The sequence below is a fragment of the Kogia breviceps genome, chromosome 14 (genome assembly GCF_026419965.1).
Source record: "Kogia breviceps isolate mKogBre1 chromosome 14, mKogBre1 haplotype 1, whole genome shotgun sequence".
Lineage (NCBI taxonomy): Eukaryota > Metazoa > Chordata > Mammalia > Artiodactyla > Physeteridae > Kogia > Kogia breviceps.
Genome location: NC_081323.1, coordinates 69,489,338 through 69,502,557, shown reverse-complemented (window position 1 = coordinate 69,502,557; position 13,220 = coordinate 69,489,338). Strand labels below are relative to the sequence as shown.

General features: G+C 36.9%; 1 protein-coding gene across 1 annotated transcript in view; it reads right to left on the bottom strand.

Annotated features, from left to right (window-relative positions):
* Positions 1-210: 210 nt before the first annotated feature.
* MOSMO (modulator of smoothened) overlaps positions 211-13,220 on the bottom strand; it is a 52,479-nt gene continuing 39,469 nt past the window's right edge. Inside the window, exons 2-3 of the mRNA XM_059037063.2 lie at positions 5,550-5,762; positions 211-1,035 (exon numbers count right to left, since the gene is read on the bottom strand). Of these exons, the coding sequence (XP_058893046.1) occupies positions 851-1,035; positions 5,550-5,762 (398 nt within the window). The 3' untranslated portion in view covers positions 211-850. The remainder of the gene's footprint in view (positions 1,036-5,549; positions 5,763-13,220) is intronic.

Below are 13,220 nucleotides of genomic sequence, written 5' to 3'. Positions count from 1 at the left end.
TTGCTAGCAAAGCATTCAGAGTTCTCTTCCAGGAACTGTTTGCATGTGTGTGTATATAAATTTACACACACACATACACACACACACACACATATATACACACTGTATACTGCATCAGCAAAATATATATATTATATATATATTTATATAAATATAAGGAAAATTTCCCCCACCCAACCCCCCGCCCCCCAACGACATGTTTCTTAGTGTTTGATTTTTTTTTTTTTTTTTTTTTGTACACAGAGAATAGGGAATTTCAGAATTTTTACATACATTTTAGCAAACGAGTTTTGATCTACTGGCTTCTTGGTGCGGTAATGCAATGGCAATCCATTCTGGTGCCAAAGGCTCATACCATTACAAGGAAGCTGGGAACTCTAATTTCTTAGGAGGTGAGGCCAGCCCCACATGAACTTCTCTTGCATCCCTCTGGTCCGCCATGATTCATAAATACTTAGACTTATTTTTTCCTCCCTCAAATGAATCATTAGACGTTAAAAATGGAACAACAGAGTCACAAAGGGCCACGTGCTTTTCAGTATAAAGCATTCTCCTTCACTAGGTTGCTATCACAGTGCAGACCTGACTGCCTGAATATGCTCAGGAGATTTAGTCAATATTGTCTGTATTTGGTTATGGAAAAGGCTCTCCTTATTTTTTGTTTTTAAATCCAAAGTGCATAGTGAGAACAAATCAAAGCATTTTTTTTTTCTTTTCAGCATCAGTTTCATCTAAGCATCTTCCTATGTGAGGACTGCTCAGATGCCTTGCCTTTGTCCTCCCCACCCTCCAAAAATAAAAAAATAAAATAAAATTAAAAATAATAAGAGTCAAGCAATTCAGACATTCATCAGCCTGGTAAACAAACTTTGCCGGCAAATAGAAGTCCTACTATTGTAAAGAAAATTGATAAGACAAAAAGTACATATGATGACCCAACTACTGTGTTGTTGGGTAATTTATATGGTTGACCTCCGACTTCATTGATGTAAAATCCTATTGGAAATATTAGGGCAGCCATACAGAAAAGGATCACTGTAAAACAAACCAGAACACAACATTAGTAACATGGTTTGGTGATTAAGAAAACAATGAAAATTTGGCACAAAGGAAGTTTATAAGGGTTGTGGATTGATGACATGGTCAAATCTGTTACAACATGGATCACTTATCAAAAGATTTGTGTATACTACAGATCCCCAAAGCCTAACAATTAAATACAGTAAAAGCTAGCTTAGCCTTTTACATAGTTTTGAATATCAGCATTAAGGAAGGCCTCCAAACCTACTAAGTACTCGTATATACAACTCTTGACCATTTAAAATAGTGACTAAGGGCTCTGGCTAGTGTCAGACAGGGGCTAAGTTCTGGGTCTACTACTTACTAATGGTATAATCTTAGGCTTCTGAAATTCTGAAAATGGGTAAGTATATAGTACAAGGATAAACAAAACAATGTCAAGTCCTTCACACAGTGAGTGGCAGGTTGATAGTTAAGTGCTGAATAAATGCTGTATATTATTATTATCCTAGCATTATTTTGCCAATTCTCTGCTCTCTCAGTTGGTATTAGCTGTAAGGAATTGAGAAAAGGTGCATACAAATATAAATACTATTTATCTTACTCTGATTTAAAATCAGTTAGTGGAAAGAACCACAGACTTCTGGGATGAGGAGCAAATTGTCAGACTGGTTATCTCTCATCATGGACAACGTTCCAAAAAAAAAAAATCTCCCAGGTTTCTGACTACAGAGTTTAAAGTGGGGGAGAATGGGGAAATCTTTTGAGTTTTGTATGCAAACACAATGAAATATATTATTTGCTAAAATGCTTCTAGAAAGATATCAGAAAACCCAGTGTCTGGGCAGAAGTAATTCCACAGTTGGCTGTTTTAGGAAACCGTGTGCTCCCTGTGCTAACAAAGAAACACTCCTTAGGGAACACAAATTACCTATAGATAGGCTGGCGTTTCCAAGAAAATATTTTATGCTTTTTGAAAGCATGTTGGTCAAATGTTCATAGTCTTTCAAATTTCTTTGAAAGCAGAAACATTTCTTCAGTGTAATGTCATTCTATAGTCATTCCCAATATTAACTGAATGAGAAGACTTTTCTCAGTTAAACCCATCCCTAGCAATACTGACAGAGTCCTGGATAAGTATACCAGCTGACACTTGTCCTAAATTATTTTTGTGTTACTCAATCTATAAAATTTAATAGGAGAGTCCTGAAAAAGCCAATTAGGAATATTTCTTGGAAGGAAGCTCCAGAAATGCTGTAAAAAGTAACATTTTCTTAAGTAATACACTAGCTTAAGAAACACACCAGCACACTCGTTTGCTTTGCACCATTTAGGTGGATTATTTTATATTAAGCAGTCATAGAATCTGTTTCATTTTGGGCATATGACCACACCAAATAATATTACATAAGCAGGTTTAGATTATTTTGGATACCTACTATAGAACAAATGAAAAATTCAGGTATTCAGTATTAGATCTTTTGGCCTTTCTGTTGTATAGTTAGCAATAAATAACTTTATTACTGCTGCCAGTGCCCCCTGATCTGTGGTATCTGTCACCAATCTCTAATGGTGCTTATGCCTTAATATGGTTTGGTAGGTAAAATGAAACCACAATCTAAATAGCTATAGACAATCTAATAAAAACAATGGGAAAACATTATTGTCTTAAAAACAATTTGTTCTTTAATGTGGATTAATCTCTAACCTCAAGAAACACTAAAATAATTTAGAAGTCCTTAAAAGATATGCAGATATTACTGTTGTGCATTCTGTTAATTGATGTGCCAACTTAATTCCTATCCTTTCTTATTTTCTACTGTAAAATAAAAATCCATCTTTTATAATGGAGTAATCATTTAATGACTATATTTAAAGCAGGGCTTAATATTTTACAAGTGTTAAACATTTTCCAAATTGGTTAGGAAAAGCTTAATCAAATTTTAAGAAAGCAATGAACTACTAATTCTATCCAATATTTGTTTTTAATCCAAGGAATCTAGTTCTCTATCCCTGGGGAGATTTAATGTTGGTGGGTGAGGTTTTTTTTGTTTTTGTTTTCCTGGTTTTTGTGGGTTTTTTTTTTTTAGCTATTGAGACCTGTGAAGTTACTTTAGATCTTAAAATACTGTTAATGCTGAAAATACATATCAACTTTTGACAATTAAGTTCTGGGTCCTAAATAAGTCTGTAAAGACATAACTTCATATTCTGTATAGCATAGACTTCTTGGTGGTGAAAGTCCATCAGGTGTACTGGTAGACAAGTAAATTAGGGTGGCAAGAGCAAGGACAAGAGTCAGACTTGAAGAAAAAGGCACAGCTTTGTCACCCTTGCCCCCATAGGTGAGCCCCCTCATGTGTGGCTCTCCTTTGAACATTTCCACTGTGTAAATCCATCAGAAAATGTTAGCTTATATTCTTACCAAACTATAGCTTAACTGGAATAGAAGTGCAAAAAATAGAGATGAAGTACATTTTCAAAGGCTGAATGGAAACACCAGGGGGAGCCCAATCCCTCTTAGGACTACCACCCCAGTAAACTAGCTCTGGGAATGCAGGTCTGCGCTTCCTTAGATGACATCAACACCAAGACATACTGTTGAACGAAAAAAACCAAGGTACAGAATAGTATAAATAGAATAAATATGTATTTACAGAACACTCACACATATACATATATGATTCTATGCATAGAACACCACTGGTGGGAAACCCCAGAAACTGGTGAGTATGGTTGCTTCCAAGAAAGGAGTATCGGACGACTGGGTGACAGGGCCACAAAAGAGATTTACTTTTCACTTGGTGACCCTTTCATAGGCTTTGAATTGTGTATTATGCACATATTATTTTTAAAAGTTAAATTATTTAAAATGGAAAATAAAGGAAAAACATTTTGCATTTCAAGGTAGCTATATATTAAATATGTACTTAAATATTTTCTCTTGAAGAGGAATGAAAAACAAGATAATCAAAGTTCTTTCCCTTTATTGGGTCATAAGAACCAATGGCTCATGGGAGCACCTTAATGCTTTTCTCTGACTCATATTACTTTGCTAAATAATATTTCAGATTTTTGGTATTCAGAGCACATGCACTCCCAAATTTCAACAAAATCCAGAAAGTAAATCCTTCTTCTTTGATTTTATTTTACTCCTAAAGAGTGAATTCTAAAGAGTGGATAAGTAACTGTATCTGTGAGTAAAGATTCTCTTTAAATTCCTCATCAATACCCTTTAATTTAGTAGCACTGTCGCTATAACTGCCTCTAGACCCTACTATTTAGAAAAGAACTCTCAGGAGGTCTGTTTGACCTCAAAAAATATCAACTTGTTTCACATTTCTTAACAAGGATGGAGAAGCCTTTTTATGTCAACTGCAACTTGATCTAAATTTTAAAATTAAGGGAGAAATAGATACAAAAATAAAACAAAAGATCCAGAAACATATACATTCTCTAAAGAGAGTTTCCCTATCCTATGATCTTTAAGAATAAACTGAGTTTTAACATTAATAGGGATACATGGGATTATGCCTTAGCCCTGTAATACAAGTTCTACATGACAGTATCAGGTGAAAGTAAGCTGTGTTATAATATTCATTTTTTAAAAACATAAGAAAACCTGAGATGATTATAAGACACTGAATTAGAAATTAAATTCCATAGTATTTGGCATAGGGATAGTTATCCTGTTTAGAGCAGGGTTTCTCAACAGGGCCCTATTGCCATTTGGGGCCAGATTATAGTCTTTGTTGTGGAGGGCTGTTCTGTGCATTTGTACACTGTTTAGCAGCATCCCTGGACTCTACTCACTACATGCCGGGAGCATCCCCTTAGTTGTGACAATCAAAAATGTTTCCAGACTTTGAGGGGACAAACCTGCTTTAGAAAGAAGAAAGCAGAACTACAGAAATCTTCCCTTTGAGCATTTTTGTTGCTTTTAGCTTGGGAAAAGCCTGCGTTATGTTCTGAAATTAAACCAGTTTTGCAAAGTACAAGAGAATGTGTAATATGTAAATATTATCACACCCTTGGGCATAGCATAAATGGCATCAGAAACGTTGAGAAACGATTATTAAATAACCAAATGTGTTGATTTTTCAATGGTCACACCACAACTTTCGGTAGAAACTCAAATCAATGATATTAAAAAGCAAATCACCACCTTAAACTAATTTGTATTTATCTATATTTTCTTCTAGATTTATCTTTATTTGACAGAAGATACCAATACCTTCAAGAAGAGGAAGACTCAGGTTAGTGGTAGTTCTGAGTCACAGACCTGGAACACTTATGTCACAATGTGAGCAAAAATAAAATTCATTAAAATAGCACGTTATACAAAGCAATTAAGGTTTGGATGTCCTGGTCTTATGGTGAGAATTCTGAAGAGCTGATGGGACCGCGTAGAGTCTATCTGATGGCCGTATGCAAGTGGTGCCCTTTGATGATTAGAGAGTCCTTATTACTGAGTCTTGATTCCAGGGTGAGTGCCTTCTAGACAAATTTAGTTAGCACAGGTTACTTACTTCCAGTGAATGCTATCCATCGAGCATATTTTGTGGCTTCTCTTCGCCAGTGGGAAGCCACCAGCAAACCACATGTGACAGTCAATGAAATGATTCCCATGATGATAAAAAACAGTGTGGTGACCCACTCTGGGGGAAGCCGAGGTGGGATGCATGTCCGGTCTCGTCCATGGATTGTTTGACACTGTCGCACAAGGCCCACAGTGAGTGCTCCTGGAGAGATGCAAAACGTGGGAGTATTTTAGTGGGTTTGGCACACCCAGGGAATTGTCCCTACCAACACCCCTTTAGTCCTTTTCTCTCTGAGTGGGTCATTCAAGCATTGAATTCCACTGAGTCCTATTCTTCAGCATCCTGCTGTAGTCCACTATGTAGTAATACTTTGTTTAAGGTACAAAGTGAACTTAAAAAAAAAAAAAAAAACCTCACAAGTTATAGAAGGCAATACATTCAGTCATTTATTAAACACTTTTCTGGGTACTTGTGTCTGGCACTGTTCTAGGCTCCAGGAAAATAATAGTGAACAAGAGAGATGAGGTTCCTGCTCTCGCTGAGATTACCATACTAGCAAAAAGAACTGGAACTTTTCTATTCCCAGATACAAGACTCAAACGTTTATGATTTTATTTTGGCTGAGGAGAAAAACACGTTTTAAAAATTTGAAGGCAAACTTGAAATATGTCTAAGTGTAATACATAGATAAAATTAATTAATGGATTAAATACTGGAACTAATATTATTTTATTAAACTTAAAAGGTCTAAGAAAATTACAATATGAGTACTTTTCCACTAAATACAAGAAAATGCTGGAAAAACTAGTAGGTTCACCCCATTTGGTAAGTTCAACAATTTTGTACAATGTACAAGTGCTCACAGTGCCAAATCATTACTAGTATGCTTCAGCAGAAAAGCATAAAGGCATCGGTGCTCATTTTTAAAGTGCTCCCTCTTCCATTTAAATAAATGAAAGTGGTTTTTGTAAAACATCAAGTGCTATTTTTAAACAAACATGTTCTCATGTCAAACCCAAGGAACCTCTCTATCAAATTTGGGGTGAATTAATTTACAGAAACCTACATAAGGAAGATGAAAGAATTACTACTTTATCCTTTTCCCCAGTAAGAAGAACAAGTAAAATGTTACTTTTGAGTAGAAGTTGCTGGCTTCCCCCTTTAACGGCAACTGAAAATGGGAAAACAGCTGCCAAAAATACAAGAAAAGAAATTTCTGGAGCCACTGAAAACAACAGATTTCTGCATCTTTTATTGGTCTTATTTTGAACAACAACAACATTATGAACAACAACTACAACAAAAAATCATTAACCTCAAAATCATAGCACCTGCCATGAACAAGTGCCTTTTTTGAGGACAGTCAGTAAAATTCCCAGAGGCATTTTGGGAAGCTGCCCTTGGTGGGAGAAGACAGACCAGGGCTGGACCTGTACATACAGATGTATATGTGGGTAGGTGGGGCTGTTGGAGGGAGGGGGTTTTCCTGCAACATGCCTTTGCCATTCGTACATTTGTAGAAATAAGCAATGTGTTCAAAGAAAATGAAGAGAAAAATGAGTTCTGCTCTCAGAATTGAGTTGTGGTCTTTTTTCCTCTAATGCTAACTCTGACTATAACTTTTCAAAAGAGTGGACGACGATAATGAAAACAAGTTGTACCTTTTTCTCTCAAATCATCTAATAATTAGGCCCTTCTTGTGATCTCCGCATAGGTGCAAACAGCAGTACAATTACAGGATCATCGCCAGCAAGATGGAGGCAGATGAGGGGCGGGAGAGGGATAGAAAGTGAGCAAACTGTCACAGTAAGTAATGCCACACTATCCCTCCTCCTAGCTGTTGTTTGGAGTGGAGTGATTCCACAGGCCAGAGAAGTAAATCAGTTCAAAGTTTTTGACAGTCACTAACATTTTTAGTATCATGGTAATTGCTTGAAACCAGAAAAGGGGTGACAAAAGGGGTGAGTAGGTACCAGGGAGTTGCATAAATGTTCTTAAAATGAAACATTAAAAAGTTTCCTTGAAAAGAAAACTTGAGGGAGAGGGCGTGTCTTATTATGATAAGGCATTTTATGGTAATTTTGGAAATAAAGAAGGCATTCTTGAGCACAGCAGTGCTCAAGCTCTTCTAACAGGAAACCACTCCTGATCACTCAGCAAAAATCTTCTAACAAATTACCCTCTGTAGTCACTATCTCATTTATAAAAGCTATCAGAACTGTGAGAATAGACAACAGGCAATGAAAGACCCTCTGGCAAAATTCAATATTATGGATTCTGATTATAGTAACAATTCTCTTCACAAATTTAAAATACAAAGGAACTTTCATTGGTAACTCTATAAATAGCTAGTGGACTGAGATTTACTTTTTTTAAAAAATGAATTTATTTATTTATTTATTTTTGGCTGCGTTGGGTCTTCGTTGCAGCATGCAGGCTTTCTCTAGTTGCAGAGAGCCGGGGCTATTCTTTGTTGCGGTGCGTGGGCTTCTCATTGCGATGGCTTCTCTTGTGCAGCATGGGCTCTAGGCGCGTGGGCTCAGTAGTTGTGGCTCGCGGGCTCTAGAGCACAGGCTCAGTAGTTGTGGAGCACGGGCTTAGTTGCTCCGTGGCATGTGGGATCTTCCAGGACCAGGGCTCGAACCCGTGTCCCCTGCACTGGCAGGCAGATTCTTAACTACTGTGCCACCAGGGAAGTCCTGAGATTTACATTTGAGAATTATTTTTTGCTGGCAAATATTTGAAGTTGTAGGTTCAATAAACCATAACTAAAACATTTCTCCTTCAAAATATTTTTGAGTATCCTTATGTTGCCTCGTTTACTTTCCATTTATGGACATGGCAAGGAGGGCTCAAATTTAACTTCCTGTGCTTATAGGTTGTTAAGCTTTCTGAGTAGGATTGCTTTTTCCTCCTCTCCTGGCTGGCACACCACACCAAGTGAATACAAAGAGAACAAGTAAGAAAATGAAAATTATACCTATACTTTCTACAAATCAATGGAAATAACCTGACAGATGTTCCGCTGTAAAAGAAGAGTTATGCGTCTGTATTTATGAAAGTCCTTATCACCACAAATCAAGACCAAATATTCAACAGCTACATTCTGGAAGAAAAGAAAGCTAATGATAACTAACAAGAAGGTGTACTGTATATAAGAAAATCAATTCATAAATATTTTATTGAGTGTCTCATGTGCTCACATTTTTGTAGTGGTCTGAAATTACAAAACTAGTACTCTCACACTTTCAGTGAAAACAGAGTTTTCTTAAATTATGCAAAGGCTAGTGCAAACAGTGGTTGGTCAACATTGTTGCTAAAATGCATTTTCTTAAGATTCTATGGCAATATAATTTATATCAGAGTTACATATTTTCCATAAGCTGTCTGGGTGTAGGGATCTGCAAGGGTAACTGTGCTGCTACCATTGAATCTTGTAAATTCAGTTAACTGTTAGTACCCAAACTTTTACCATGTCTTTAAATTTCAACTTTTACCTCAAAGAATGATCTCCTGCCTATAGATTCAAATCCATCACTCACATTGACTAGCCAAGATCTTTCACATCCTCCAAATTCTCTGAACACATTTAGACTGTATCACATAATCGTGCACTTGATTTTAAGGTAACTTCTTTTAACCCCAAACAGAAAATGAGCTTTTCAGGAGGGAACTGAACCTTCTGCTTCATTGGAAACCCTTAGAATGGCCTGCAGCAGTGGGCACAAAGCAGGAATTAATAAACATTTGGTGAACTTAAATAAATTAAAAACAAGCTAAATTTAAAAATCACGCTGCATTAACTAGGTTCTCCTATAGAACTGTCTCAGTTTGATTTGTTGAAGCACACTAAATTAAACATAAATTCAGCCATTCACTAATTTTTGTTTTATCCAACAGGTCTTTTGCCTCTTGAAGGGGCCTGTAATTCCATTTTCCAAATAGCCAATCCATCTTTACCCTGCAGCTGTTTCCTAGGTAACCAGTCTAGCCAAATAAAAACTTGTACACAATAGGAAAAAGGAAAACCAACTAGGAACTATAGCATCCCACATGCCTCTTAGTATCTCACCTGTGTATCAAAACACAGAAAAGGAAGTCATAATGAATCTTACCCTGTTAAGTGGGGAATCTTGACTAAAGAGGCTTTTGACACCCATCATCTATAGATCCAGACACTGCTGAAATGATTTAACAGTCTGAGCATGTCTGTTGCCACAATGAGGATGATTACAAGGCATGTCATCACTACATGTAAAAGCTGTGTCACAGAAAATCTGAAACACAGTAATTGTAAAGCAGAAAGGCACATATTCCCACCAATCTGTCAGAGCAAATCATATGCAGTAACTGCTTGCTAAACTGACCACGGAGAGGGTTTTCCAATATAGGGCTGAATTTGAACAAAATCGTGAAGTTAACATTTGCTATTGCCCTCTCCCATCTCTCCCCAGAGTTTTCTTCCTACTCACGTTCTCTTCCTCTCAGGGGGCTCTCTTCGTTAGCTGTAGGTATTGTGAACTGGCCCGCCCAATCCCTACAACTGATGTGGATCTTTTACTCTACTTTCTCCCTGGGGATATAAAAATCTAATCTTGGCAAGCTATCCTACTGGTAACACAAACCAAACATGTTACCACAAAAGGCTTAATGACTGATAGAGGCTTAACGTATTGCCCTTTCCAAGAGCATCTGTAGTTAAGTAAGGGACAATATTCCAACTTAACTGAAATTATAAAGTTTCATGTTTCAGTGACAGGTTGGCTGAGGAAATTTAGGAGAACCTGGAGGCAGCTGAGAAGGGGCCTGGTAGGGGGCCCCAATGTAGGCAGTGACACATACCTTCCGGTGTAAGTCATACCCTGGCAGCTCATACTTTAAATGAGTAGAAGCACAAGCACAGAAAATAATAGTCTATAGGTAACTTAAAAACTTCACATACTTAATTTTTTTCCTCCAGAAGCACTGCTAGTGATGATTATTTTTATCAGCTGTGATTTCTGGGTTCTACCTTAAGATGCGGGTGCTCATAAATAGTGAACTGGCCAAAAAGAGTCAACACGTAAAACAAGGAAACTTAATGAACCATACGTAGGCAACGTCTGAAAACGCGAGTAACATAATAGGTTTATTAGGCCAGTCACTAGTGTCTACTATAGTAAGAGTGTCCATTCCTGTTACTTCCACCTGTTCTTATACCTCCCTGGCACTAGCCCCTATTATCTCCCCATCCATCACTTTCCTATTGTCTTCACTTCTTTCCTTATCCAGCCTAGAGTCCTTGATCCATCATATTATCACCTAACTTCTGTCCTTTCACTGCACCCACCTGGCAAAAACCATAACCCTGATTCACTATAAGTTTTGCCCCTCCTGCACTTACCTCCAGTATGCTGAATCCTGATGAAGAAAATCGTATCTCAGAGAAGAGGCATGCCACTATAAATTCCTAAGTTTCTATCTCATGACCATCACCACTACCCAGAAACTAATTAGATTTTCCTAATTCAGCGCTTCCCCATTCTCTACTGTCAGGCCTTACATTTAGGTCTTTAATCCATTTTGAGTTTATTTTTGTGTATGGTGTTAGGGAGTGCTCTAATTTCATTCTTTTACATGTAGCTGTCCAGTTTTCCCAGTACCACTTATTGAAGAGGCTGTCTTTTCTCTATTGTATATTCTTGCCTCCTTTATCAAAGATAAGGGGACCATATGTGCATGGGTTTATCTCTGGGCTTTCTATCCTGTTCCATTGATCTATATTTCTGTTCCTGTGCCAGTACCATACTGTCTTGATTACTTACTTTGTAGTATAGTCTGAAGTCAGGGAGCCTGATTCCTCCAGCTCCATTTTTCTTCCTCAAGATTGCTTTGGCTATTCGGGGTCTTCTGTATTTCCATACAAATTGTGAAATTTTTTGTTCTAGTTCTGTGAAAAATGCCATTGGTAGCTTGATAGGGATTTCATTGAATTTGTAGATTGCTTTGGGTTGTATAGTCATTTTCACAATGTTGATTCTTCCAATCCAAAAACATGGTATATCTTTCCATCTGTTTGTATCATCTTTAATTTCTTTCATCAGTGTCTTATAGTTTTCTGGATACAGGTCTTTTGTCTCCTTAGGTAGGTTTATTCCTAGGTATTTTATTCTTTTTGTTGCCATGGTAAATGGGAGTGTTTCCTTAATTTCTCTTTCAGATTTTTCATCATTAGTGTATAGGAATGCAAGAGATTTCTGTGCATTTTGTATCCTGCTACTTTAACAAATTCATTGATTAGCTCTAGTAGTTTTCTGGTAGCATCTTTAGGATTCTCTATGCATAGTATCATGTCATCTGCAAACAGTGACCGTTTTATGTCCTGTTTTCTGATTTGGATTTCTTTTATTTATTTTTCTTCTTTGATTGCTGTGGCTGAAACTTCCAAAACTATGTTGAATAATAGTGGTGAGAGTGGGCAACCTTGTCTTGTTCCTGATCTTAGTGGAAATGATTTCAGTTTTTCACCATAGAGAACGATATTGGCTGTGGGTTTGTCATATATGGCCTTTATTATGTTGAGGTAAGTTCCCTCTATGCCTACTTTCTGGAGGGTTTTTATCATAAATGGGTGTTGAATTTTGTTGAAAGTTTTCTCTGCATCTATTGAGATTATCATATGGTTTTTCTCCTTCAGTTTGTTAATGTGGTTTATCGCACTGATTGATTTGCGTATATTGAAGAATCCTCACATTCCTGGGATAAACCCCACTTGATCATGGTGTATGATCCTTTTAATGCGCTGTTGGATTCTGTTTGCTAGTACTTTGTTGAGGATTTTTGCATCTAAGTTCATCAGTGATACTGGCCTGTAGTTTTCTCTTTTGGTGGCATCTTTGTCTGGTTTTGGTATCAGGGTTATGGTGGCCTCATAGAATGAGTTTGGAAGTGTTCCTCCCTCTGCTATATTTTGGAAGAGTTTGAGAAGGATAGGTATTAGCTCTTCTCTAAATGTTTGATAGAATTTGCCTGTGAAGCCATCTGGTCCTGGGCTTTTGTTTGTTGGAAGATTTTTAATCACAGTTTCAATTTCAGTGCTTGTGATTGGTCTGTTTATATTTTCTATTTCTTCCTGGTTCAGTCTTGGAAGGTTGTGCTTTTCTAAGAATTTGTCCATTTCTTCCAGGTTATCCATTTTATTGGCATATAGTTGCTTGTAGTAGTCTCTCATGATTCTTTGTATTTCTGCAGTGTCAGTTGTTACTTCTCCTTTTTCATTTATAATTCTATTGATTTGAGTCTTCTCCCTTTTTTTCTTGATAAGTCTGGCTAATGGTTTGCCAATTTTGTTTATCTTCTCAAAGAACCAGTTTTTAGTTTTATTGATCTTTGCTATTGTTTCCTTCCTTTATTTTTCATTTATTTCTGATCTGATCTTTATGATTTCTTTCCTTCTGCTAACTTTGGGGGTTTTTTGTTCTTCTTTCTCTAATTGCTTTAGGTGTAAGGTTAGGTTGTTTATTTGAGATGTTTCTTGTTTCTTGAGGTAGGATTGTATTGATATAAACTTCCCTCTTAGAACTGCTTTTGCTGCATCCCATAGGTTTTGGGTCGTTATGTTTTCATTGTCATTTGTTTCTAGGTATTTTTTGATTTCCTCTTTGAATTCTTCAGTGATCT